The 26,432-nt window shown below is 48.0% G+C and overlaps 1 protein-coding gene across 3 annotated transcripts in view; it reads left to right on the top strand.

Moving 5' to 3' along the window:
* Positions 1–26,432, top strand: part of Rptor (regulatory associated protein of MTOR complex 1) — a 309,261-nt gene that overhangs the window by 156,927 nt on the left and 125,902 nt on the right. For all 3 annotated transcript variants that reach the window (XM_041635818.1, XM_041635817.1, XM_041635819.1), the window contains 2 exons: positions 384–559; positions 25,915–25,974. In XM_041635818.1, coding sequence (XP_041491752.1) covers positions 384–559; positions 25,915–25,974 — 236 coding nt within the window. The remainder of the gene's footprint in view (positions 1–383; positions 560–25,914; positions 25,975–26,432) is intronic.

The raw sequence follows: 26,432 nt of genomic DNA, 5'->3' as shown, positions 1-26,432 counted from the left end.
TCTATCCAACCCTTTATCTCCTTTATAAAATAAGTACACATTTGTTTGCGGAACATAGAAAACTCGGGTGTACATAGAAAACCGTCACTCTAACCTGCCTTGCTGTGCACACACTCTGCCTCCTGCACACACTTCCTTCCGTCTCTGTAATTGTGGTCATCTTCTAGGCCATTAAACCCTCCAAAGTAATATGATGATGAATTAGGGACTGAGTGTTCAACCTAAACGGGTCAGCATGAAAGATTGGCCAGTGGACACTGACATCATCAAGGGGTGTGGAGGGTTTGTCAAGGTTCCACTTGGTGCTGTGTTTTCCTTTTTGATGCCCAGCGTTCTTTCCAGGAATGTCAGCTAAACCATTGTCTTTCTGTATCCTCCTGTAGGTAGCTGCAATTAACCCAAACCATCCACTTGCCCAGATGCCCTTGCCTCCGTCAATGAAAAACTGCATCCAGCTGGCAGCCTGTGAGGCACATGAACTCCTGCCCATGATCCCTGACCTCCCAGCTGACCTGTTCACATCCTGCCTCACCACTCCAATCAAGATTGCTCTGCGCTGGTAAGTGGTCTATAGTTTGGGTCCCCATCCCAGGGACCCAAGGCGTTATCCTGGTCACAGCAATGTGCCCAGTGTTTTGATATCTCAGCACCTGGGTGTTTGCCTGGATGTAGTCTGAAGGCGGATGGAGCCCTTTCCCTTGGGTCTGGTCACATGCAGTTTGCTGCTTTGTGGTGTCCAAGAGCAGCCCGTGCACATCTGTATTCACTAAGGGGAGAGCAGCCCGGGCACATCTGTATTCACTAAGGGGAGAGCAGCCTGTGCACATCTGTATTCACTAAGGGGAGGAGTCAGAGGTAGCTCCAAAGTTGGACTCGCCAGCAAGGTCCATTTATGGAGGAAGGTCTCTGTGAAAGAATCACTGCAGTTCTTGCTTGAAGTATAGTACCTGAGTTCATTCTTAGCAGTGAAAAGAGGCCCCTTTACCACCACACTTCTCTGAGTCCTGGGTCCTGGGGAATACTCCAAGGAAATGTATGTGGTGTACCAGACCCAGCCTGCATTTGAGAACACCGTGGCTGCTTGTGCACTCAACAAGTGGAGCATGTCCAGCTCGCCACACTGCACTACTCGTCTTTAGTACCAGCCCAGACTCACAGTTCCTGGTCCTTCCCCAAACTCAGGAACTATGTAGACCTAGGATTGTGGTAGCAGTGTGGTCATCCCCGGGACCCATCTGGCTAGCTTGAGGATGCAGGAGGAGAGTGGTCTCGCTGCCTTGTCTTCACACAAAGTCCAGGCTTCCTTCTCATGCCTATGAGGGACGTTGCCTTTCCTGGAAAGAGGTCCAGCAACTGTGTGCCCAAATCTAGGCCTGGGCATTCTCTTTCACACCTAGTGGCATAGCCTCACATGACTGGGCTAGGTACCCATGGAGCATAGGCATCCCTCAAACCTAGCTGTGTTGAAAGAGGCAGAATTAACCAAATGCAGGTGTAACTTACATAAGGGAGGAGGTAAGTGAGCTTGCAGGTAGCTAGAAGCAGTATAAGAAAGAGGGGCTAAGGGGTCTGCGAAGAAAGAAACTGGTTCTGTCTGGTTTGAAATGAAAGGTAGCACAGGTGTCACAAGGGCAGGTGGATGAGCTGCACTGGGAACACATGTGTAGCACAATCAATAAAAACCCAGAGCCAGATACTGGTGTTCAACGTGAAGGTCAGAAAGGCAAAACAACCAGCTGCTGGCTCTTATGTGTACCTCAGTTTGAAATGGCGATCCTGCATCCAGGAATCTCAGAATGAGACAGTGTGAGAGAGCTGTCTCCTCCTGTCCTCCCTCTCTAGGGCTGAGATTAAAGGTGTGCACCACTACTGCCCAGTTTCTATGGCAAACTAGGGTGGCTACTTGGATTAAAGGTGTGTGTCACCACTGCCTGATCTATAAGGCTGATCAGTGTGGCTGTTTTACTCTCTGATCTTCAGGCAAGCTTTATTTATTAAAATACAAATAAAATATCATAACACACATGGGTCAACATTCCAGGGGAGGCAGAAGAGACAGAGGAAGGCACAAGGCTTATATGGCCAAGGGCTGGAAGGCCTGTGTGTCAGGACCACGTGGAGTCTGAACAGCTCCTGCACCAGATGAAATATATTCTGGCAGAATATGCTTTACTCAGAGCATTATTGCTCACGGCCATTCCCATTACCAGTCTATGAGAGCACTGTTGTTTTTCTGTCTGAACTCGGTGTCTGGTCACTGGGAGTTTTAAGAGTGAGTACCCCAGAACATGCTACTTCAGCTGGTCTTGAGGGAGGCCAGGCTGAGCGCTGTCGGCAGATGTGCAGACAGACACGCTACCTCTGACATCTGATCTTCCAGTAGAGGAGAGGGGACGTGGCCTGAAAGATTCTTTTTAAATAGGTGCTCTATGCAAGACAAAGATACTGTTAACATTTTAAGGCAATTCACGACCAAAGACTAAGTACATTCATGGCACCAGAAGCTGCTGAGTTCCAAGGGTCAGATGTATTCCTCTAGGCTGTGAATAACCAAGTGTTCTTACAGCAGCTGGCAGTGGAAGTGGAGTGCCTCCCATGTAGGGTTGGAGAGGAGCAGAGTACCCAGACAGGTGCGTCCTGCCAGACCACCTAGAAGAAGGAACAGGTCAGCCCCAGCAGAAGGGAAAGCTCCAGAGGAGGTAGTCGTGACAGAGGGTGGGCTTTGTTAGGCTGTAGGAGCATTGAATAACTTCATCAGATAAGACTCTGGGGACAGCCCAAAGAGCAAGTGTAGGAAATTACTGGAGAGTTATCTGTAAGAAGTCTATTCTGGATCCAGGAAACCTCAGACAGGAGAGCTGGGGAGTCTCAAGGGAGAGGCAGAAGTAGCCATGGAGCCAAGCATGCGGCTCTGGGGTCCACTGTGCCCTGGCAACTCTGACATACTGCCACTCCAAGCTTCCTGCTTGCTCTACTAGATAAGATCACTCCTACTGGGAATCACACCTATTGGCTTTCCTCCGTGATACGGGGTCATCTTCTTACAGATAACTCTCCAGCAAATGTCAGTTATTTGGCTTATTGATTCTCAGTCTTTACTTCTATGCTGAACCTCAAAAACTGCTCCTTCACCCCAGAGTTATGGAGATAACGGTAGGCCAATTCAGAGTAGTCCTCATACGATATCAGAGAGGATAGGAGTGGAACAGGCCCCGCGCTTAGGTCAGAAGCCCCAGCTCTGTTGGTGTTGCAGCATGAAAGATCCAGGGACAGGACGCAGACATGGCTGCACTTAGGTAAAACAGTATTTACAAAAATAATCACTGGGCCAGGTTTGATCTGTAAACCGTAGTTTGCCAGTTTCTGCTGCAGAAACACGAAACCAGAAGCTGGCTAAAAATGATAGCCATATCATCTGTGATGCACACGACCTAGGAGAGAGAGGTCAGGACACACACACACCATACACCCCATACACCCGTTCCCGCGATCATATTGAAAGCTGCCGTCTTCACTATATGAGCAAGGTTGCTAAAGAATGCCTGATAAACAGCGTGGATGGCGCTGAGCTTCGCATGTACAGAGCTTGCTTGCGTCTGTCGGCGGGTCTGTTGATCAGCCTTACTTTGAAGGTGTAAATCACAAACAATCCCACACCAGTTTGGAATTATGATTAATAGAATGGTTATTTATTTAAAGGGGCAAAAACTTACAGATCACCGTCCCAGACAACAACAGCCCTCTGCACAATCAGAGTCTAGTCGCCAGAAGCAAGAGAGAGAGGAGAGAGAAGTGGCCCCCCTTTTAAAGGGAGAGAGACCACACCCCAATGGGCTGGGATCTCAACGGCTATTGGCTGAAGGAGCAGAAGGAGCTCCCGTAACATTACTTGATGAAGAAGCACTTGTTGGAAGATGTTGTTTTGGTTTTTTATTTTCTTTTTTGCCTCAGTCTTATTTTCAGTAATTCTTAAGTGAACGATTGTAATTTTCTCTGTAAGTAATTGCCTCACCCCCTTCCCATATGCATCAATATAGTACAAGAATCCGAAGTACACGCTTTTTTCCTTTGGCTGTTTTCTGTTTCTTTGATTGAGTAGCATAATACCATTTTGAATATACTGTGGACATGTTTCTGTGGTGCTGGAAGTTCTAACGCCAAGTTAGTCCGTTTTCCCTGAGACAAGCTGTACGGGAGATTGATGCTGACTACACCACGCAGCATGCGGTTCTCCTGTCAGTTAGTGGAAATGGCAGCTTTGTTTGGAATTGGAGTGAGGTCAAGAGTCCCTTCCTTCCAGTGAGGCCGCTGACTTTGTGGAACGAGGCGCTAGTGATGCAGTGTTGAAGATGCTGCAGCAGGCCAGTTGTGCTCTCCTCCCCCCTCCCGACACCGCCCCGGTGCATGCTGTGTAAGAAAGGCGTGAGTGCTTGGCCGTCACGTGGACTCGGACACTGCAGTGCGTTTTGTGTTGTTTCTCGAGGACGATGCCCAGAATCTGTAGGAGTTGTGGTTTTGATGGTAGAGACCATCTGTCCTCTGAACAATCTTCTGAAGTTGTGCGGCTTTGCTAGAGGGCAGACTTCCCGTGTCCCCATTAAGTGCTGTGGCCTTGTTCAGGCTCTGTGGTGTCTGAATGAGAACACCCACTGTAGCCTCATATGCTTGCTTACTTCATTCACAGCTGGTAGAACCATGTGGGAAGGAGTGGGAGGCGTGGTTTTGTTAGAGGAGGTGTGTCACTGAGGCTATGATGTGGGATTTCCCTCTGTATGCTGTGATTTCCACTAATGAATAAAGAAACTGCTGTGGACCTATAGGAGGGCAGAACTTAGCTAGTGGGAAAGGCTAGGCTGTATGCCATGAGAAAGAGGGTGAAGTTAGAGGGTCATCATGAAGCCACTGCCTCTGGAGACAGCCGCACTGAAACTTCGCTGGTAGGCCATGACCTCATGGTAATGCACAGATTAATAGAAATGGGTTAAATTAATATGTAAGAATTAGCCAATAAGAAGCTAGAGCTAGTGGGCCAGGCAGTGATTTAAATACTGTGGTTTCCGTGTGATTATTTTGGGTCTAAGGTAGCCAGGTGCTGGGAACCAACAAGTGGCCCCCTTACTACAGGGTCCTTAGGTTTCGAAAGCCCAGGACATTCTCATTTAGCTCTCTTTGCAGTGCAGTTGTGAATATGTGTGTGAGATCTTAGCTACCGCTGCAGCGCCACGCTTGCCTGCTTCTGCTGTGCTCTCTCTCAGGATGGTCATGGATTCTGGAACCTGAGCCCAAATTTTCATTAATAAATTGCCTTGGTCATGGTGCTTCAGTCATAGCAACTGAGAATTAACTAAGACTCTGTGTGTGTGTGTGTGTGTGTGTGTGTGTGTGTGGTGTGTGTGTGTGTGTGTGTATGTGTGTGTGTGTGTGTGTGTGTGTGTGTGTGGTGTGTGTGTGTGGTGTGGTGTGTGTGTGTGTGTGTGTGTGTGGTGTGTGTGTGTGGTGTGTGTGTGGTGTGTGTGTGTATGTGTGTGTGTGTGTGGTGTGTGTGCGCGCGCGCCATGTAACGTGACTGCTGAGACTGAACTCGGGTCTTCTGGAAGAGCAGTGTATGTTCTCTTCCACTGAGCGAGCCATCTCTCCAGCCCTTTCTTTGAAAAAAGAAAAAAATAATAATCCTTGCATGGCAGAGACTGAGAAGCAAAAGGATTGCTGAGGCTGAGGCCAGCTTATGTCTATATGGTGAGATCCTATTTCAAAAAATAAAAGAAAGATGGTATCTTAAAGTTGTCTTGATTTGCATTTCCCTGATCACTAAGGAAGTTGAGCATGACCTTAAGTGTCTTTTGGCCATTTGAACTTCTTCTGTTGAGAATTCTCTGTTTAGCTCTGTGCCCCATTTTATAATTGGGTTGATTAGCTTTTTACAGTCTAGTTTCTTGAGTTCTTTATATATATTTTGGAGATCAGACCTTTGTCAGTTGCGAGGTTGGTGAAGATCTTCTCCCAGCAAGTAGGTTGCCTTTTTGTCTTAGTGACAGTGTCCTTTGCTTTACAGAAGCTTCTTAGTCTCAGGAGGTCCCATTTATTCAATGAGGCCCTTAATGTCTGTGCTGCTGGGGTTATACGTAGGAAGTGGTCTCCTGTGCCCATGTGTTGTAGAGTACTTCCCACTTTCTCTTCTATCAGGTTCAGTGTGTTCGGACTGACATTGAGGTCTTTAATCCATTTGGACTTGAGTTTTGTGCATGGTGATAGATATGGATCTATTTTCATTCTTCTACAGATTGACATTCAGTTTTGCCAGCACAGTTTGTTGAAGATGCTCTCTTTTTTCCATTGTATACTTTTAGCTCCTTTACCGAAAATCAGGTGTTCATAGGTTTGTGGGTTAAAGTCCGAGTCAGAATGGCTAAAATCAAAAACACCAATGATAGCCTTTGCTGGAGAGGTTGTGGAGAAAGGGGTACACTCATCCATTGCTGGTGGGAATGCAAACTTGTGCAACCACTTTGGAAAGCAGTGTGGCGGTTTCTCAGGAAATTCGGGATCAACCTACCCCTGGACCCAGCAATACCACTCTTGGGAATATACCCAAGAGAGGCCCTATCATACAACAAGAGTATATGCTCAACTATGTTCATAGCAGCATTGTTTGTAATAGCCAGGACCTGGAAACAACTTAGATGCCCCTCAATGGAAGAATGGATGAAGAAAGTATGGAATATATACATATTAGAGTACTACTCAGCAGTAAAAAAACAATGACTTCTTGAACTTTGCATGCAAATGGACGGAAATAGAAAACACTATCCTGAGTGAGGTAAGCCAGACCCAAAAAAGAGGAACATGGGATGTACTCACTCATATTTGGTTTCTAACCATAAATAAAGGACATCGAGCCTATAATTCGTGATCCTAGGGAAGCTAAATAAGAAGGTGAACCCAAAGAAAAACATATAGGCATCCTCCTGGATATTAACCTTCATCAGGCGATGAAAGGAGACAGAGACAGAGACCCACATTGGAGCACCGGACTGAAATCCCAAGCTCCAAATCAGTAGAAGGAGAGAGAGCACGAGCAAGGAACTCAGGACCGCGAGGGGTGCACCCACACACTGAGACAATGGGGATGTTCTATCGGGAACTCACCAAGGCCAGCTGGCCTGGGTCTGAAAAAGCATGGGATAAAACCGGACTTGCTGAACATAGCGGACAGTGAGGACTACTGAGAACTCAAGAATAATGGCAATGGTTTTTGATCCTACTGCACGTACTGGCTTTGTGGGAGCCTAGGCTGTTTGGATGTTCACCTTACTAGACCTGGATGGAGGTGGGTGGTCCTTGGACTTCCCACAGGGCAGGGAACCCTGATTGCTCTTAGGGCTGAAGAGGGAGGGAGACTTGATTTGGGGAGGGGGAGGGAAATGGGAGGCAGTGGCAGGGAGCAGGCAGAAATCTTTAATAAATAAATAAATAAATAAATAAATAAATAAATAAATAAATAAATTTTTTAAGAAATCAAAGAAAAACAAAAGTACAACATAGCCCAGTTCTGTTCGTTTGACTGACCTTGAAAGATTATACTTATCCTTTGACCTTGGTCCTGAAGCGCGTGACTTGCAGTCTTCCTGTGAAGAATTGGCTTCACCATGTGCAAACCAGCTCTCTTCTGGTCCTACACAGATTCCAACTGGCTTTCGAGTGCCATCGTGCTACCTAAACTCTACAGTTTTTTTCACATGCCCACTTAGAGAATGTTTCTCTGACACTCAGCCATACCCTTAGCACCCCAGTCTCCACTTGCATTCAGTAAGGTGAAAATGACACATTCTTATGATGAGAACAAAGTGCTACGGAAGGTCTGACTTTGGTATAAGAAAAAATTAAATTGCACAGAGTGGCCTGGATCGCTGACTCCCCCAGTGAGCCTGAGCTGCAGGTGCCATAGGGGGCAGTAAAGCTGATGGAGTCTAGAGCTGGAGACAAGGTAGAGAAGAGGCAGACAGGGTGAAGGTGGTCTTCAGGGCGGAGCCAAGGGCAGGCTGACAGGCGTGTGCCTCCGTTCATGGAGCTGCCTTGCTGTGTGGCTCAGAAAGAGAAGGTGAGCGTGACAGGTGTGAATTACTCAGAAGACAGTTAGGAGAGCAGGAAGGTGAACTGCCATTGTAGCCATGGCTCTGGGAGTAGGAGAAAAGGGAAAGGCAAGAACAAAGAAAGACATGGGCTGTGAAGATCCCTGCCAAAGAAACCAGATGTATCTAACCATGCTAGAGGTGAGCAGCTCTGAGGCGTGCAGCTGAGTGTGCAGAAGGATGCAGGAAGGAGCAAACAAACAACAAAGAGTGGCCCCTAGAAAACGTACTCAGATGACAGAGTGAGCTCTGAGACAAGAGCGAACGTGAGTGGCAGTCGGTCTTTATGGGACCAAGTCATGAGGTGTAGCCAAGCCTCAAGACTCATCAGTACAGAAGATACAGAGACTGGGAGTCAAAGGACTGAGAAGACAAACAGAGCTAGCAGAGTCACAGTGTCGTTGAAGGGAGCAAAACAAAGTGCTTCACTGTGGAAAAGGAGCAAAAAGGCATGAGGGTACTATCGTCTTGACAGTGGGACCTTGGCACTTAAAGTGAGACCTAAGCCAGGATCAAGTTCAGAACACTCCCAGTAGATAGAAAATTGCAGCACAAAAGAGGATTTTAATAATTGGGTTAATCACTCAGATCTGATCTGCACATACAACTAACTGTCTGCCCAACAAAGAGTATACGTTGTTTTCAAGCATGGATGGGCCATTCACAAAACCACCTCTTAGACTGTGAAAGAGACATCAGGAAGCCCAGAGGCTCTCCCTCATGTTCTCTTTGCTCTCTGACCACACAGCATAATTGGAACTCAATAATGAAAGGGAGAGACATGCCCTGTGGTGATGGTTCTTATCCTGTATCTGAAACCCTAGTTTAAAAAGTTAATGCCAAAAAATACCTAGAAAGAGAATGGTTTGGGTTAGAGAAGAAATACCTTCTGATTTATTTTTAGTTTTTTGTTGTTGATGTTGATACAGAACATCTCTGTGCCTTGGTCTAGCCTGGAACTTGCTATCCTGCCTTAGCCTCCTGCATGCTGAGGCTACAGCAGTGTGCCATCAGGCATGCGACTTGAAATACTTCCGGGTGATCAGAACTCAGGCACCAACGACGAGATGCAGCTCAGGCCTGTAGTCCAGAAATGAAGACTGGAAAAGAAAAGGGTCAGGGGAGGGTGCAGTGAGTTCTGTCACCATTCAGGAAAAGACTGCTGGTCCTCATACCGAGGTCAAAAAACAGAAGACGCTATGATGTCAGAACCAGACGGGGACTATGAGGTGGGGTGCGCCTACCCTAGGGATGGCAGATTTATTCGCAGTGTGAGGACCCATAGTGAAGTGCAGATTGCACAAGTGGTTCATCTCGAGGAAAGCAAGGGGTGTAGCATAATGGAGGTCAATCATAGCTGCTACGAATACACATGACACAGCTGGACCACCCCCGGCAGACCTCTTCAGCATACCACGAAGATCAGGGAACACTGCTGCTGACTTTGGGCTTGGTTGTAAGGCAGGCTGAACATTGTCTCTGAACTCTGAACCCAGGGAGGCTCACCATTACTTCCTGTTCAGCATCACACGGGAGGACAAACACTGCAGGAAGGCTTGGGTGGGGGCAGTCACACATGTTGCCCAAAAAGGAATTAGAGTGGTATTTACAGATAGCACAGTTATACATGTGGGAAGACAGTGGGAGCCCTGGAGCTAACAGTCTACCATAGCAGGGCCCCAGGACCTGGGAGAATAACTCCCCATCAGTTGGAGTCAAAGATACATTTGTATATTCTATTTTTTCTAACCACTACCTAGTTTCCATTAACATTCTAAAGTACATGGGAGTACATAGGACGGTGCATAAAGAGCTAAGCTCACAAAGCTAAAACATCACAGAGATGACTGAGGAGGTAAAGGTGGAGACCCAGCTTTGTGCATTTATGTTTGTATGAGACAGGTCCACACTCTCTGGCTTAGACTGGCCTGAAGTTAGTGGCCATCCCCCTGCCTCAGCCTCCCACATCCAGCCAAGATTTGGTAATTTTAAATGTTAGTTCTTTTCAACTTTTAACTATAGGCTGAGTGCTGTCCCAGTCCAAATCTTGGCTTTAAAACTTACGAAAGCACAAAGGGTATAGTCAGGACAGTTTAGGAAAGAAAGGCTTGGTGCTTTAACACTCAGTGTAAAGCTACCATTACGTGACTGTGATACCCATTATGTGACTGCAGATTGGTTTTGAACAAAGACGCCTAGATAATTTGATGCGAAGGACTGTTTTTCAAGAAATGTTGGTGTAAGTTGCATATAGAGGAAAAACAACCAAAGAAAGAAAGAAGCTTGCACCCTAGTTATACGATGAAGAAAAATTGACACTGCTTTTATTCTGTATGCGAGAGAGAACTAGAAAGCTAGATGCCATGGGGTTTTGTGACCTCTCAAATGTGACACCAGCAGCACACCACCCTTTAAGATTGAAATCATTGGTTCCAGCAGCTGCTGACAGACCCCTCCAAGAGCAGTTCCGCCACCGCAGTTGTAAAGATTATGTTGTGTTTATATTATTTTAAACCAGGAAGACTAGCTGGTAACCAGATGAAACAAAGGCAAAGCAGAAGCAGAGCTACTGGGTCCTACACACTCACATAATGCTGTCTACAGGTGGTGTGGGGGCATGCGGGGCAATGGGAGACTGTGGGGGACCACAGAAGTATAGTAGTCCCTGCTGCAAACTGCAGTCTTCAGCCGGTGTATTTATTGTGTGCAAATTGTCCCTCATTAAAGTTGATTTTAGTATTTTTAAATGCAAAATGTTGAGTGAAAAAAATAGCAAATAGTATTAAATGATTTATAGCACGGTACTTTTTAATAAATTAAACACAGATACTGTAGAGTAGCAGCCACTTAGGTATCTGCATATACCTGAGTGAAAGCACAGGATACATGTTGGAGATGTGGAGGGGCACAGGAGAGTGCTCCGATTTGAGACTTTTCGGCATCCAGAAGCAGGGATTGGTACAAGTGAGCTGTTGGGGTCTGGGGGTGTAGGGGAGCAAGGTACAAACAGAGGAGGTGGCCTGGACTGTGAACAGTTTTCATGGCCACCCACACATGTGAAATAGTAGGCAGAACAATGACAGCATTTTTAAAGACACGCTTTCCATTTCCATTCACAGCTGTCACAAGGCCCAACGTAGTCCACATTAGGGAAGCAAGCAGTGGTGGCTGTGATACCATTGCTTAAAGTAGTCACTGCACTGACCCAATTTTAGGCACCTAGGTTCTTTGCAAAACATGCTCTTTCCCCACAAAGATCTGTAGTAAGTGGATGTTTCTATCTACAGAACAGTAGTTTCTTTTGATTTCTGGCTCCTGATTTGAAGCTTGTCTGTCTTGTAATTTTCTGCTGGCTCACACTCCTCCCTGTGTTAATCTCACATGGAGCACGTCATCAGGAGTGCTCTCAGTGGGCAGCTCATTGCATCTGGAGTCTCCGTCAGGGCTGACCGCACCAGCACCTACAGTTGTATGAAGATGGCTGAGGGGCAGCTTGTGAACAGAGCACGCTCTCAACATAGTGTGTTCAGAAGAGAATCAAGGTTGCATGCAGTTTAGCTCACAACAGGGCTCTCACAGTGCTGCCGTAGTGTATGCTTCTGGAGATCCGCTCCCTCCCTGCCTCCCACCTTCCTTACTAGCATCAGACAATGGTGGAAGAGCAACTTATTGTCTGCGGTTAGGATGCCAGCCATCATCACCTTGTTTCAAATTAGTTCTGGTGCTTGTTGGAAATTGTGCCTGCAAAGCATCCAAATGATCCCATATTTATAGAGCAATTGCTTCTGGGCTGCTTACTTGCCAATTTGTGTCTTCAGACTGCACTTGCAGGCACTTTAATGTCAGTCTGACTACTTGTGTGATTTATGTGCACATAGTATGCCTGGGTCGACAACTTTGATCAGCGATATTGCTGTGTTTCATTAAAGCTTACTGGTCCATACAGCTGTGTACTTAATGATGGACACTCATGAGCTCTGTCAGTGAATGGTGGTACTTTTGGGTGGTGGGCCGCAGAAGCAGTCTCATTTCCTCTCACCTACGTTGTGATGAGGTGCCTCTCCTCTCCCATGACATCTTTGGCGTGTAGGACCTGTGCAGATGGTAGCACAGCCCTGTGCCGTTGTTTACAGTTTTCTGAATGAGTCCTGAGGACAATTAGCCCGTTTTCCTGACTTCTTACTATTCATGCTACTGCTGTCTATTTTCTCGACACAGGACAGGTTTCCGTAGGCTTCACAAGTCGCTTCCATCACCATGTGGCTGGGTTGTCACAGCAGGCACTGGCTTTTGCTTTTTGTTAACCTTTGTCTCCATTGTTGGCAGTGTTGCAGTTAGCAGTGAGTGTGCAGAAGAGGGTTTATGATCCAAGTGGCTTTCTGCTGAGAACAGGGACCTAAAGGGAGAGCAACACGCTTCCGTTAGTGCTGTGACAGTAAGAAGGGAGTGGAGCACAGCATCTGCTCTGTCGGGGCCTCCTGTGATAGGTGAGGTTGCTCTGGACAGAGAAGGTGGAGGAGGGAGTCCTGGCCATAGGCCTGAAGTCAGGCTTAGAGGATAGAACAGCCCAGTGCAGCAGGGCCTTTGAGCATCAGAGAGCAGACATGGTCTCCAGGACATGAGAAACAGGATCAGGTTCCTGAGTGAACAGCCATGTGACAGCTGCCATGTGGAGTGACTAAAATATATCACATGCATACCTTTGTATATTCACCCACGTTCCTTCTGGAGGCGGGAATCCCAAGGTGAAGGTCTCAGCAGGCGTGTGTGCAGTGAGTCCAGGTGAGGCGCTGTCTGGAGAGGTGAGAGCAGTGTCTGCATGGTGGAGTGGGCCTGGCTGGATCACTGCCGTCCTCTCAGGACAGAGCTGCTCTGAAGGCCCATTCTGAGTACCTCACACCAGATCTTAGCCCCGTTGGACAGTTCAGGGCAGTATGTATATTCAGACCATAATAGTCTTCCAGGAAATTAAAACTAATTGGGAGAGCAGGGCGTGGGCCTGGGTCAGTGTGGCATGGGCTCTGCTAAGGAATGAGAGCTCAGTGCTTATAAGGTGAGGGTCTGGATAGTTTATATTATTAGTTTCTTTCTATAAAGATAAAGTCATCAATTACAAATCATTCTTTAAAAAGCCATGCTGCTGTGCCATTGGCTCAAAGCAGCTGGAGCCCTCTGTCCACTTCAAACTCAGGAGACTCGATGCTGGAAGAGTTGGAAGAGGCAGTAACCATCTCGGCCACTGTCACAGGCATGACAAGGACTGCTTAGGCATCATACACAGTGCAGGGCAGAAAACGATTTCTTCCATCTGTCTCCCAAGTAAATAAACCAGGAAAAGAGAAAGAAGAAATAGAACAAATAAATGAAATGAAAATTTTAAGATGTTGCTGGCCCTGGGGGAGGGTGCTCCAGGTAGGTCTGGGTACCAGTCCCAGACTGTAACTGCCCTGTGGGAATGTGCTTTCCCCATAGGTCTGTTTGGGACTGTCCCTGGAATCCCAGCGTAAGAACACGGGAGAAGGCCAGAACAGAGATGAGAGATGGTTGCTCCCAGGCATCCCAGCATGTTTATCTCATAGTACTTATGGCTGAAGGACCTTAGGGAGCCTCCCAATAGTGGGGCCCTCGATCATGTACTCCGAGCCAGAGTTGGTACCTGTCCGTGATCATTTTTATGTATGAGTTCCTGCACATGTGCACATGTCTTTGTGTGTGAGCGTGTACATGCCTGTATGTGTACTGAATCCTGAGCTTCATGCATGCTAGAAGTGTACTCTACCAACATGCTAGATCATCAGCCCTAATGCTGATTGCTAAATACAGACCTTTGCCCTCCCCAGATATCAAAAACTGTTAATCAGTTTCCTGAGGACCTCGTTGGACTGAGATCCTGGCTGTTCCCCAGGTCTGTCCCTTCTCTGGGGTGCCTGGCTTTCCCCCCGAGATGGACATAGTGTAAATGTGGCTCCCACCAGGTCTTAGCAACTGCCCCTCTGCCTGCCCACCATTCTCCTGCTTCAAACCTCTGAGGCCACATTGTTAGCCAAAGACTCGATATCTCATTTCCTGGGCCTCAAGTGTTCCCTGTTTCTTCATTAGTGAGGAGCAAGTGCATGAAAGAAACTAATGTGTTTGATTTTTATTATATACCAAATTAAGGCTTTTTTGTTTAATCTCTATAATTCTGGTTTCAAATGTCTGTTATTCTCATGAGTTAAAACAGCTGGATATGAGAAGTTAACTACTGAGTTCTTGTTGGCCAGTGTCAAAGCTGGGATTTGAACCCAAGACTCTCTGGACTTGTAAGTCCTGGTTTTCACTACCACTCTGCCTCAATAATTTCATCCTCGCTCTTGGGTACATGCCATTCCTAGTGAGCAGAGCCCAGAGGATCTGCCACCCATCTCTCCTGTCAGGGGTAGTGGCATTTTGAGCCTGACAGCTGGCTATAAGGTCACCTGGCTGGGCTCCTTTATGACTCCTGATGTTGCAGCTTCACCGCAGTTTGTCAGCAGCGCCCCCAGGGGACTGCTGGAGGTACTTCATGTAAGAGGTGCCGCAGTCCAGCAGTGGGTTTTAGGTTTTAATGTGTGTGCTAGTGGGGAGCAGTGTATTCTGTGAGTGCGGGGGGAAGCAGTCATTTAAAGCGTCTCTTCCTTTTATGGGCCACTCTTTCTTTTTCTTTCTCACTCCCATGCCAGTTGTTAGCTTTGATGCTTAGTGGAAGGCACCTCCCTTTATTTTGTTTGGTGCCTATCCCTCCTTCCAAGGTAAGCCACTGGGGCTAACCTCACTGGCCAGCTGCTGCTGACCAGAGTTGGAATTGAGCGCAGAGTGAGTATTGTGGCCTCTGCCAGCCGGGTTCTGCTGTTTGTTCCATTGTGTTGCAAAGCCCTCAGGCCACTGGCTGCTCCTGGTGGCCAGCGTGGTAGGGCTGCCCTTGCATGGTGCTGTCCTGCTGTTCTGACCTATCAAGGGTCTGTTAGAAACAGCCCACATCTGTGTGTGTCTCTGAGAGTTAGCGTGTGCCATTCTTCCCCTTGGTAAGGATGACTCTTCGCTTCTCAGCAGTGGAGAGGCACATGACTGCCCAGGGAGCACTGTGGAGTGGGGGTTGTGAGGTCTTTGTCAGCCTCTATGTATTAATTGCATAAAACCCTATCATTTACAAGGTGCTTCCCGCATGGTCTAATGCATCTTTGCTAATAACCAGGGCCAGTCAAAACAGCCATCCGTCGGGATGCACGAGCATGTGATTGATTGGGGACCAGGTGTTAACATGCAGCTGCCCAGTGTTGCAACTTCATTTGAAGCTGAGCACACTAGGTGCCCGCCCCTGCCTGCTTCCCCAGAGCCAGCTGATAGTCTCCCTAGAGCTCACAGGCCTCTCAGTGTGGGCTGAGCGAGGCTGCCCCTCACAGTGCTGTGATAGAGCTAAGCCGTTCTCTAAAGTGTGGCTTTCCTCACTCACTCTCTCACACACTTGGCATCCAGTCCCTTTGTCCAGGCTTACCTGTTCTTACATGGGGCCACGTCTTCCTTTCCTTTCTTTTCTTTGCTATGGCAAGCCTTTACACTGTCTTTGTCTGTGACTGGTTTTGCTCTTGTGTTTTGTGGATGAGATGTGCATGTGCCATTGGTGCATATGTCAGGGAGCAGCCATTCTCTCAACACGTGGGTCCTGGGGATCAAACTCTGTGTTCAGCTTGGTCACAGATCTCTTTGCCACCTCTTCCACCCCCAGTCCTCTTCCTTTGGCTCTGGTTTTTGACTTGTGCTGCATCTTGAAGGGCTTGTTGCTGAAAACCAAAGAGGGATGATGTAGGAATAGAGACGTGACAGACAGAAAATCTGGGATCAGGTGGGCTGTGCTTGCCCTGTTTTAGGACACCCACTACACAGCCTAGAAACACGGTGCTTTTATTACATACAGCAGCCCTTAGCTAGTCTCAGTGAGAGGTCTCAGTTGGGAGCAGTCTCAGGATGCAGTCATATTGAAGGAGGAAGATGTGGTTGCTAGATTTTGTACACACTGTTGACATCCACACATGGCCTGACCTGGGAAGGCTTTGCCAGTTCCCACGGGTCTGATGCTTGTGCCCACAGTGTGCAGTCACTCAGGCCTCCTCGGCTCCTCACACACTCATCTAAGGCCCCTGCTCCCCGCAGGTTTATTCCTCATCACCTGTTTCTCTGCCTCGGTCCCAGTTTAAGGTTTACTGCTCAGAGAGGGCCCTGCTCTTCCCGCTGAGCAGCGATTCCTCTACCTGCAGTTTGCACCTGAGCCGCAAGCAAGGCATGGGCCGTGTGAGGAGGGCAGCGGACACGCACCACTCCTCAGCTCCAGTGGTCTACATGTGTGCACACGCCATTGTGCGGGTACAGAGGGAGCCTCCTTTTCCCTCACCACACAGCGTTCCAAGAGCAAGCAGTGGGAAGGAACCTGGAAGAATGAGTCCTGTCTCTGTGGTTGTCTGTCTGTCTTTCCTGCTCACGCACTACACAACTCAACTAAGCAGAACTTGTATGGCTTTGTATTGTGTTTCCAGGGTTTCCAGGCTAAAAACGACCATTCTTTAGTACTGCCTGGTACTTTAGTTTCAAGATTAGTATTCCATCATATTTATAGACAGAATTATTTAAGTATTTGCCCAGTAGTGTAAAATTGTTATGTTTCTGTGAGTCAAGTCTCTTGCTCCTCTTCCCAAACCACACCACTTCTCCTTATTCTAGATTATTCTCCACTCGTGTTTCCAGAATGGGGTTAGCATTTGTAGACCCTTGTTCTAGATTATTCTCCACACACATTTCCAGAATGGGACTAGCATGTCAGAGAGTGCAGACCCTTGTTCTAGATTATGCTCCACACGTGTTTCCAGAATGTTACTGGTATGTAGATCTTGACTTTGTTGCTCCTAAGCTGGAAGGTTGAACTGCCCCATGTTCCACGTACAAATATGTCATGTCAGCACACTCTGGCCTTCTTTTCAAAGAGTCGGTGTCCCATTGCAGATTGTGATAGACTCTATTCTGTGGGCCATGTATAAGCTGAGGTTTTATGGGTACAGTGATCACTGTGAGAAAGGCCTGCCTCCCTACCAGTATGCTCATCTGCTTCCAGAAGCCTCTGCACTTAGTGGAATACACCTGATGCTGAAGCCACAGACAAGGAGCACAGTAGAGGAAATGTTATCAGCCTCCCACCTGCTGGAGGGGACAAGACAGATGTCTGTCACACCTGCTGGAGGCACAACAGAATCTATATTTAAGTTTAATTGGAAACTCGTCTGAACTCATTTCCTGCTCCCAGGACATCAGGGATTGACTGCTTGTCACAAAACTTTCTCACCTCCCAGCCAAGGGCTTCTGCTGCTGGAGAAAGGAACACACAGGCAGCCAGCGGAGAGCCCAGACTCATGTCCATCGCCTGTCTAGCCATGACTGCAGGTCTTATTTACTGAAGGAAGCTTGCTCTCTGATAAAAAGCTTCCTTTGCCTCTGGCTGGACTTCCCTACAATATCCTAAACTGGCTATATTATAATCATGTCCATCTGCTTCTCTTAAGGCAGTATACTAAAGGTCATAAAGCAACCGAATGTCTGGCACCTACCAACTGCATAGCTGATGAATGGTCCATTTAGAAGAGGTTAAATCTGTGTTAGAGATGTTAATGTTCAGATGTGTTCTGAGCACTTAGTTTGCCTTTAGTGGGGAGAGCCTAGGTACTAGAGGAATGGGCAAGAAAGGCCTATGTGTAAAGTTAGAGGTGGGTTCTCACCTGGGCCTGTCACTTAGCCATTTGCTGGGTTCTTTAGGCCCCGCCTGAACATCTACTTTCTCTGCTAGAGGCAGGCAGGCAGGCAGGCAGTCCAGCTTCTGCACTCTGACCTGAAGGCACTTCAGAGCCATTGCAGCGGACATGCTAGGATAGATGCCTTCATGGTAGGCGACTTATGCATAGATGCTTTAGGATGTGAGTGCTTTAGAGATAGAAGACGAAGGGCTGACATCTTTGGTTGCCCTGAGCTGGAGGGGAGGTGCTAACAGAGGTAGGTGGAGACATGAATGCTTCCTTCTTGCTTGAGTTCTTTTTTATTTTATTTTTTTTTAAATATTTATTTATTTATTTATTATGTATACAATATTCTGTCTGTATGCCTGAAGGCCAGAAGAGGGCGCCAGACCTCTTTACAGATAGTTGTGAGCCACCATGTGGTTGCTGGGAATTGAACTCAGGACCTTTGGAAGAGCAGGCAATGCTCTTAACCACTGAGCCATCTCTCCAGCCCCCTTGAGTTCTTTTTTAAATGACAAATGTTTTCATTAACTTTTAATTGTTAAAACACTGTTTTGTATTTGACCACACATCTGGGTCCTGCCTTTTGCCTCTGCTCTAACACAAGTCATCACCCTCCCTTTGCTTCTGTGTGGTTCACTTTTTGTATGATTGTTAGGAGTTAAACCTGAATCAGTCCAAAAGTCACTGGGAAATTTTCAAGTTGTTAATGAGAGGCTGAAGATGTTGCCCAGTGGTGGAGCATGCTTGAATGAATGCTTGAGTTCTGACCCCATTCCCCTCCCCTATTCCTACCATAAATTGACAAGAGCAATGTCTAGGTTTAAATTATATTGGACTGTTTCAAAAAGGGCCCTGCTTACAGATGCTTGAGCCAGGGCCTCAGCATGTAGCCCAAGCTGTTGTGCTTCTTGATCCTCTTACATCAGCCTCCCAAGTCCTGGGGTTATAGGTATGTATCACTCTGCCTGGCTTGATAATTCTGAGTTGGTGGCTCTTTCTCTCCTGGGAACTCAGAGCCGCTGGGAAAAGGAAACAAAAACAAAAACAAAATAGTGTTTTGTGGGAGACCCACATGAAGGCTAGCCCGAGATTAAAATGTGAGGTAAACTCTGAATGGATGGGGGCTGGGACCACCCCTCTGACCGTGTCCCAGCTTCAGCACTCGGGGGTTTCCTTGCAGACAAAACATTAGCAAAGGAAGGGAGAGCAATCTGTCTGTGTTTCCTAACCTGATCTTTGCAAGTGCCAGCCCTTCCTGTACGTGGGGACAAGTGTGTGGTCCCGCCCTACTTCAAATCCTCCCAGACACTTTCCTTTCTCACTGGAGTTTTGGGTGAGAGTCTGCCACTCTGGGCCACGGGTGCAGCAGTTTCCGAGTCCGTGGTGACATCCGCACAGTCCCTGTCTTCGGGCCCCTCGTGCTGTGCAGCTCTTAGTGTGTCTCTGGCCTCTCTTGGCTGCCGCCGAATGGTAAGTGGTGGGAGCATGGGCTGCTTGGTGCCCTTCTGTCCAGTGATCGCCAATCTCCTGCTGGTGACACTCCTAGAAGAGCTGGGTGTGATGCTTCTTAATACAGAAAGAACAGATCGGGCAGAAAGGAAAGTGGTGTGGATGGTCATGACAGATGTATGCTCTGAGTAGCTGGTTCTCTGGAATTTAAAAGAATCTTGTGTTTTTAAAACAGGTTTAGAGTCCATCCTAAACTTCTACCATAAAGCCGCCCTACCTCCTAGACAGAGGGAGATCAAGTGCACTTACAGGGCCTGTGCCTGTCTGCTGTTGACTCTGCTTTCTTTCTGGCACAGTGTTGTGATTTCCAGGGCATGGTGGCTGCTGTGGCATGGCCATTCCTCACCAGTGTGCAGTCAGGAAGCCTTGCCCTACGCGGGGGCCTCTGACTGCATTTCCTACAGTATCTGCCTCTGTTTCTGGTCTGTGTCCATGAGCAGTGTGCACATACTCCCTGCGACTTGTTTACTATGCATAAGTCAGTCTGAGGAGCAAGGAGCCTGAAGCTGTCACAGACTGGGGGCAGTTCTGTGAAGGGACTCCTCTGCCCTGCCATGTGGGCGAGATGTGTTCCATGTTTCCTCACCTGAAGAAGGTGCATCCATAGGAAGGGGTGTTGCTTTCTTCTTCCAAGCCGGTGGCAGCTGTTGACAGCCTCAGGAAAAACGTGTTGTGGGTGGGGCAGAGGGGGTGCCCCTTTGAAAGTTTGCACCCTGAGCTGTAGAAGCTTGTGTAGAACCCAAGACGGCTTTCCTCCTGTCAGCTGCTGTGTGCTTGTGTGCAGTGCCTTTTCTTTTTATGAACCATTTGAAACAGCAGTGAGAAAATGGCTCAGTGACAGACATGGTGCCTCAAGGAGCAGCATCCTCGCTGCCTGCTGCTTCCCAGCTATCGTGTCTCTCATGAAAGGAAAGGTATGGGCTCAGGGCCCAAGACCAAGATCTCGGCACAGAAGAGGTTTAGTTACCCCAGAGGGACAGAGGGCAAGGACAAAGACAAAGAGATAGAGGACCAGGGAGAAGGGCAAGAGAACAAGGGAGAGGAGCAGGGGTATCCGCGCAGGACAAAGGACTGACTGGATAGAAAGGAGACAGACGTGACCCATAGGTAAAGGGGAACCCCCCCCCCCCTGTGCTAGGATGAGGTGTTTTATTGGGCATGTTAATTAGGTGAGCCCAAGGAGGCCGCTGATTTACTGGACTTGATAGTCAGCCTCAGTTGGAGGAAATGTCCCAGTAAGGGATTGGACCTTGGTGGCTGGCGTTGGGGATGTAACTTGGTGGCTCTTCCGCAAGGCAGAGGGGATGGCCTGCCAGAGCCGAGCCGTGCTCGCCACACTCGAGCTGGCCAGAGTTCCTCCCCTTATTAGTGAAAGGATTCATTTTTCTTTTAGTTCTCCTGGTTCTGCAGCAGAGAAAGCTTCTGAGGTAACAGGCTCCTTTCTTACGTGTGACTAATCCTGGCTCCAGGCCTAGAAGCTGCCAATGGGAAGCCATTCTGTACAGTCAGAAGTGAATCCTGAAGTTTGTAAGTTAGCATCAAAGGGAAAGAGTAAGAAAGCTTAGAGTTCTTACTTGGGTCTTACTCTGTACCCGGATTGGTCTTCACCCACTGTAACCTAGACTGGCACTGAACTGGCAACAGTCCTTGTGCCCCAGCCTTCTGAGAGCTTGTGTTACAGGAGCAATCCACCCTACCCAACGGGCTGGCATTATCTATTTATTCATTTGCATACTTAATATATAGTGACCTTTTGTCTACAAGTATGTCCAGTGCACCTCTTGTGTGCCTAGTGTCCCTGGATGGTTGGGAGCTGCCGTGTGGGTGCTAAGAGTCAAGCAGCAGGTTCTCTTAGTCATCTTTCTCGCTAGGCTTTCCCTTCTAGTCTGTCATTGTGACGTCCAGAGACACAGCTTTACTGTGCTGTCCTCAACAGCCTGAAGAGAGCTCATGGGTGAGGAGGAGACCATATTAAGAGTGAGTGGCTGTGAGCTTCTCAGAAAGTAAGACGTACCCAAGTGTGGCAGTGCTGCAGGCTCTCGAGGGAGACTTGGACAGCTGTCAGCATTAGCCACATCTACCACTTAGTGCTCTGAGGTTGCTAAGGAACCTTTTGTTTCCCTTCTCTTTTATTTGATATGTAGGGCAGTTTGGTAATGCCTTGCATGGAATTCTAACCTAACAAGGTGGAATCGGGAGCCACTAGGGTTGCACAGGTGCTTAGTGCTGTCCTTTCCTCATAAGTGGGCTTTCTAGTCTTCGCAAATGTCAGGTTTGCAGCTGCTGCGGGGACCGGCCTCAGCAGCTGGCAATGGTGCTGGAGCTTTGCTGCTCTGTTGGTGAGTGCCTTCAACTGGACTTAAAGTGAGGAGCCCCTTTCCCTGCTCATGCCCCCCAGATTATCCTGTTTTTCCATTTGCCTCATTTTTGTAACAGTATTTCTGTGAGTGGAATTGGGGAAGGGTTTTATAGACAAAGGAGAGCTGCAGTAGCAGAAACAAAGACCGAAAATGAATCCCAGTTCCTTGTGAGGTAGAAAATAGAAAAGGGATTGGTTAGCCTCAGGTCACTTCTGGTGCAAGGATTAAAGCGGCTGGAACCTGATTGTTGGTGGCAGGCTGCAGCTGGCCTGCTGGGGGAAGCGGTGTCTCCTCTGGCCATTCCTGGAAGGCGGGATAAACAGCGCAGTTTCTGGCTGCTGTGTAGGTGCTGCCGTGGATCTTAGTCTGATTTGTGTCACCGCCTCGTCCAAAACAGAGGAGTCCGCTCAGCTGGTGTGCTGGCTTAACAGTTTGGGCTTCAGCAGACGTTTTACTTTTGTTTGTGTTTATTTTTCTTTTGAAGACAACACACCTCACAGGTTTGTGTCAGTACACTTCCTGTGTGTCTTTCACTGCTGCCCTCTTAACTCAGTATCATCCACAGCTGGCTTCCACATACCCCTTGATGACCACTCTTCTTCTGGAGCTGAGCTGAGATCATTTCTGCCCGCACATTTAAATGTCCGTTTGGCTGGGTATAAAATTCTGGTTCTAAGTTACTTTACTTCAGTAAGCTAAACATACGTGCCTCCATGCCCCTCCTGCCTCCTGCTTATTCTGCTTTTCTCTTTGAAAGTGGTCAGTTTCTGACAACCTCCCTATTTGTTGTTTTCAATATTTTCTCTGTTGTTTTTTGGTTTGGCTTGGTTTGGTTTCCTTGTTGAAATTTACCTCACTATGGTGCCCAGGCTGGCTTTGAGCTCCTGAGCAACAGCTGGAACGTCAGGTACCTGCCGCTGTGGCCCGCTGTCCTCAGACTCTTCGCCCTGGTGTCCTCCATCTACGGAGTAGGTGATGCCTCTTAGCTCATGGTGAGAGGTACAATCACAGGGCAGAGTGGCAGCCTCCAATAGAGAACACGGAGCAACTTCAACTACTTGCCTATTTTATTTCATTTAATATTTTAGACAGGCTTTCACTCTGTAGCCCAGGCTGGTCTTGAACTTGAAATGATCTTCCTGCCTCAGCCTCCCAAGTCTTTGGTTTACAAACTTGAGTCACCACACCCGGCCAGTTTTATGGATTGTTTGAGTCTTTTTTTTTTTTTAAGGTAGTCTTTCTATGTAGCCCTGGCTGTCCTGGAATTTGGTATGTAGACTAGACTGGCCTCATACTCACAGAGATCTGCCTGCCTCTGACTCCTAGGTGCTGAGATTAAAGGTGTGCGCCACCATCCCCAGCACTGAGTCATTTTGTTTCTTCTTGGCCCTCATTATCTAGGAACACCCTCCCATAGAAGCCAGTAGTATGAAAGGTGAGACCAGTGTTAGTCCTGGTGCAGCGAGCTGATGTTTTCTCTGGCTGTGACTTTATGCTACCCATTTTGGAAGTGCAAAGTGCTGCTTCTGCTCCCTACCTGTGAGCAGCGCCAGCTCAGTTGGGTGGGAGTAGGCAGGAGGATTGGGCTGAGCTCCCCAGCAGCTTGTTTGTGGGGCTGACCTCTTTGGCTGTGTTCCTAGTTCCAGAGTGTCACTCTTGATCCTGGAATACAGTTTGTGACTCAGGCAGGATCCCTCTGGGTGTTCGTCAAAAGCCCCGGGGCTTCTCAGGGCCTCGAATTGGTGAAGCGTGGCCTTGCTCTGCCTTCTTGGGGCAAGAGACGCTGCTCACCCCAATTAATACGTCCAGCCTCATGTTGCCACAGGGATCTTTGCACTCACATCCTGTCAGGAGTTCATGAGTCAGCTAGTGCTAGAGAAAGCTTTGGCTTCCTCCAGTCTGAGGTGATTGCTTGCAATTTCCTGGCAGCCTTCAGTGCTGATCTCTGATCCTCACCCAAGGGAGACGGCCCCCGCTGTCCCCATCTGTTGTGTGAATGTGCAGCCCAACAGGTGACTCATCCTTTGCCACGGTTATAGCACTTCCAGTTTCTCTTGTCTTTGTTCTTTGGAATTATCAAGTGGTTGTTTTTAATATTTTATCTGGAATTTATTATTGCTTTTGACAAAAGAATTAGTTGGATACAAATGATCCTGTCATTACTGGATCTATTAGCTGGGCTCCAGACATCCCAGTCAATAAATCCATTATGGATGAGAAGACAAAACAATGAGGAGTGCAGCTCACTAGGGCTCAGACCCCAAAATGTGTCCTCTGTTGTTGGTCATGGTCACCCAGCAGGAGAGAGACACTGTTGGAGCTGTTGGTCATGCTCACCCAGAGGCGCTGTCGGAGCTGTTGGTCATGCTCACCCAGAGATGCTGTTGGAGCTGTTGGTTATGCTCACCCAGAGACGCTGTTGGAGCTGTTGCTCATGCTCACCCAGAGACGCTGTCGGAGCTGTTGCTCATGCTCACCCAGAGACGCTGTTGGAGCTGTTGGTCATGCTCACCCAGCAGGAGAGAGGCGCTGTTGGAGCTGTGTGCATCTGTGCTGACTCTAAGGATATAAGGTGTCTATAGAGGGGGCTGAGCAGAGCTCTTGTTAGGTCGGCAGAAGGATCTAGCTACTCAGGGCCCAGCCACCAGCCTAACTAGATTCGGCATTCTAGCTCCGTATACTCAAAGGGGCTGTCCCTACTGTCAGAGAAATGTGACCCCAGGTTTATTTGTTTTACTCTTTGATTCGCAAAACACTGACTGCAACAGCTCTACCAAAACACAAATTTTCTCCCACTGCTTGAGTTGAGCCTTGTTTCTTGAGGCAGAGAGCGTGGCTGGGCAGCTGTGTTCCGTGTCCTGGGCAGGAGCCATTTACTTGGCACATACAGTCTGTCTGTTATCTTGTCTTCCTGTTTTTGTATCTTTCTGTTCTTCAGTCCTCTCACCCATAAAGGGTTTTCTTCCTTGTCTCCCAGTTGTGGCCTGATCTTTGTACTGAGCACATTGAATATTGGTGATATGTGTACATACATTTCACAAATGACCTGGTGAGCCCGTGCAAGGTGCAGACATCATAAATGGAAAATAGGCACAAACTGCAGACTGTCTTAACTCCTGCGTGAGAGAAGTAGTGAGTGGCCTGTAGCACAAGCATGTGGGCCGTTGTCAGTGTGTCAGAGTTGGAAGCAAGTCTGCAGAATGCACTGAAAATTGTAAGTGGAGTCATCCTGGACTGGGGCCGTCTCGTGTGCTGTGTTCCTGCTGCAGCTTTCGAAGCTCTAGTCTTAAACATAGACAGTTCAGGCGTTTTACATTTCTCCCACTGAAAACACTCAGCTGCCTTTTTCTTCAGTGCTGTCATTGATCCTGTTCCGCTATGTGCTCTATAGCTCTAACAGGAGGGGAAAAAGATGGCTTCTTGCCTTCTGTCAGCACACACAAATTAGACAAAGCCCTGCCACTTCCATTCTTGCTTTCTGAGGGTGGATTCGTCCACAGATGAGAAGTCTCTCAGCTCTGGCTCCTTTGACTTTTGATGATTAAAATGGTATAATTGAATCCATGTTCCTTTGTCTTCTGTAAGCAGCGTTTGTGTGCCTTGAAGCCATGCATCCACTCCCCAGCACTACTCCCCGCCCCCTCACTCTTTTAAGAAGGAAGAAAAGCAGGGTGGGGGAGTCCAGCCCACTCCAGCAGTTCTTAGCTGAAGCCTTGCTCTGAGTCTCAGCTCCTCGCTACTCTCCAGGGACAAGGCTCCATTGACTGCTGCCGCCCCTTTTCTCCTGCTGCTGGTTCCAGATGCTGTTCTGTAGTCCTACAGCCTTGGCAGACTGGCAGTGAGGCTTGCTTCTTTTGACGAGGTTTCTCTGTGTAGCTCTGGTTGTCCTGTAACTCGCTCTGTAAACCAGGCTGGCCTCAAACTCACAGAGATCCACCTTCCTCTGCTTCCTGAGTGTTAGGATTTAAGGTGTGAGCCACCACAGCCAGCTGAGGCTTGCTTCTTAAACCTAAAAGATGCCTGATCTGTATTTGTTTAAACGTGATTTTTACCACTGGACGGTTCTCATATTCAGGGTTCCATTCATGCCTCTCTTGTCCTCTCCTTTCTCTGCAGGTTTTGCATGCAGAAGTGTGTTAGTCTGGTGCCTGGAGTCACACTGGATTTGATAGAAAAGTAAGTAAGATTTGAGCCCTGTTGGCTTCCTGGGTGTGCGTGTCTTCCTCTTCCTGCTCGTGTCCTCAGAAGTCCTCACGTCAGTGTGGGGTTCTCCCCTTTCATGTGGATCTGTCCTTTGTTCTCTGATTGAAGCTCTGCTCATGATAGTTACACAAGGGCTTGGTGTTAGAGGTACTAGCATGGGGCCATATTAAAAGAAATGATAAGAAGCTCTCTTCCTGTGAATGTTTAAAATACTGCAGACTGTGATGATCCAGAACACAGGGCTGCCCACACGGTCTGTCTGAAACAGCTAGACTCTAGTTCCACTCTGACCTCGTTGCCTTTAACTTCAGGTTGGTCTTCAGTGTGCTGTGTCTTACCTCCAGCCAAGTTACTGTCGCGGGCAAACCCATTCCAGAAACAGCCAGGGTGTTCACAGTGTGAGAACCTGTATTCTCTCTTGCTCAAAGCCT

The sequence above is a fragment of the Microtus oregoni genome, unplaced genomic scaffold (assembly GCF_018167655.1).
Source record: "Microtus oregoni isolate MIOR12 unplaced genomic scaffold, Mior012 000048F_ref0000485, whole genome shotgun sequence".
NCBI lineage: Eukaryota > Metazoa > Chordata > Mammalia > Rodentia > Cricetidae > Microtus > Microtus oregoni.
The sequence above is the reverse complement of the archived record's forward strand: the minus strand, read 5'-3'. Positions and strand labels throughout refer to the sequence as shown.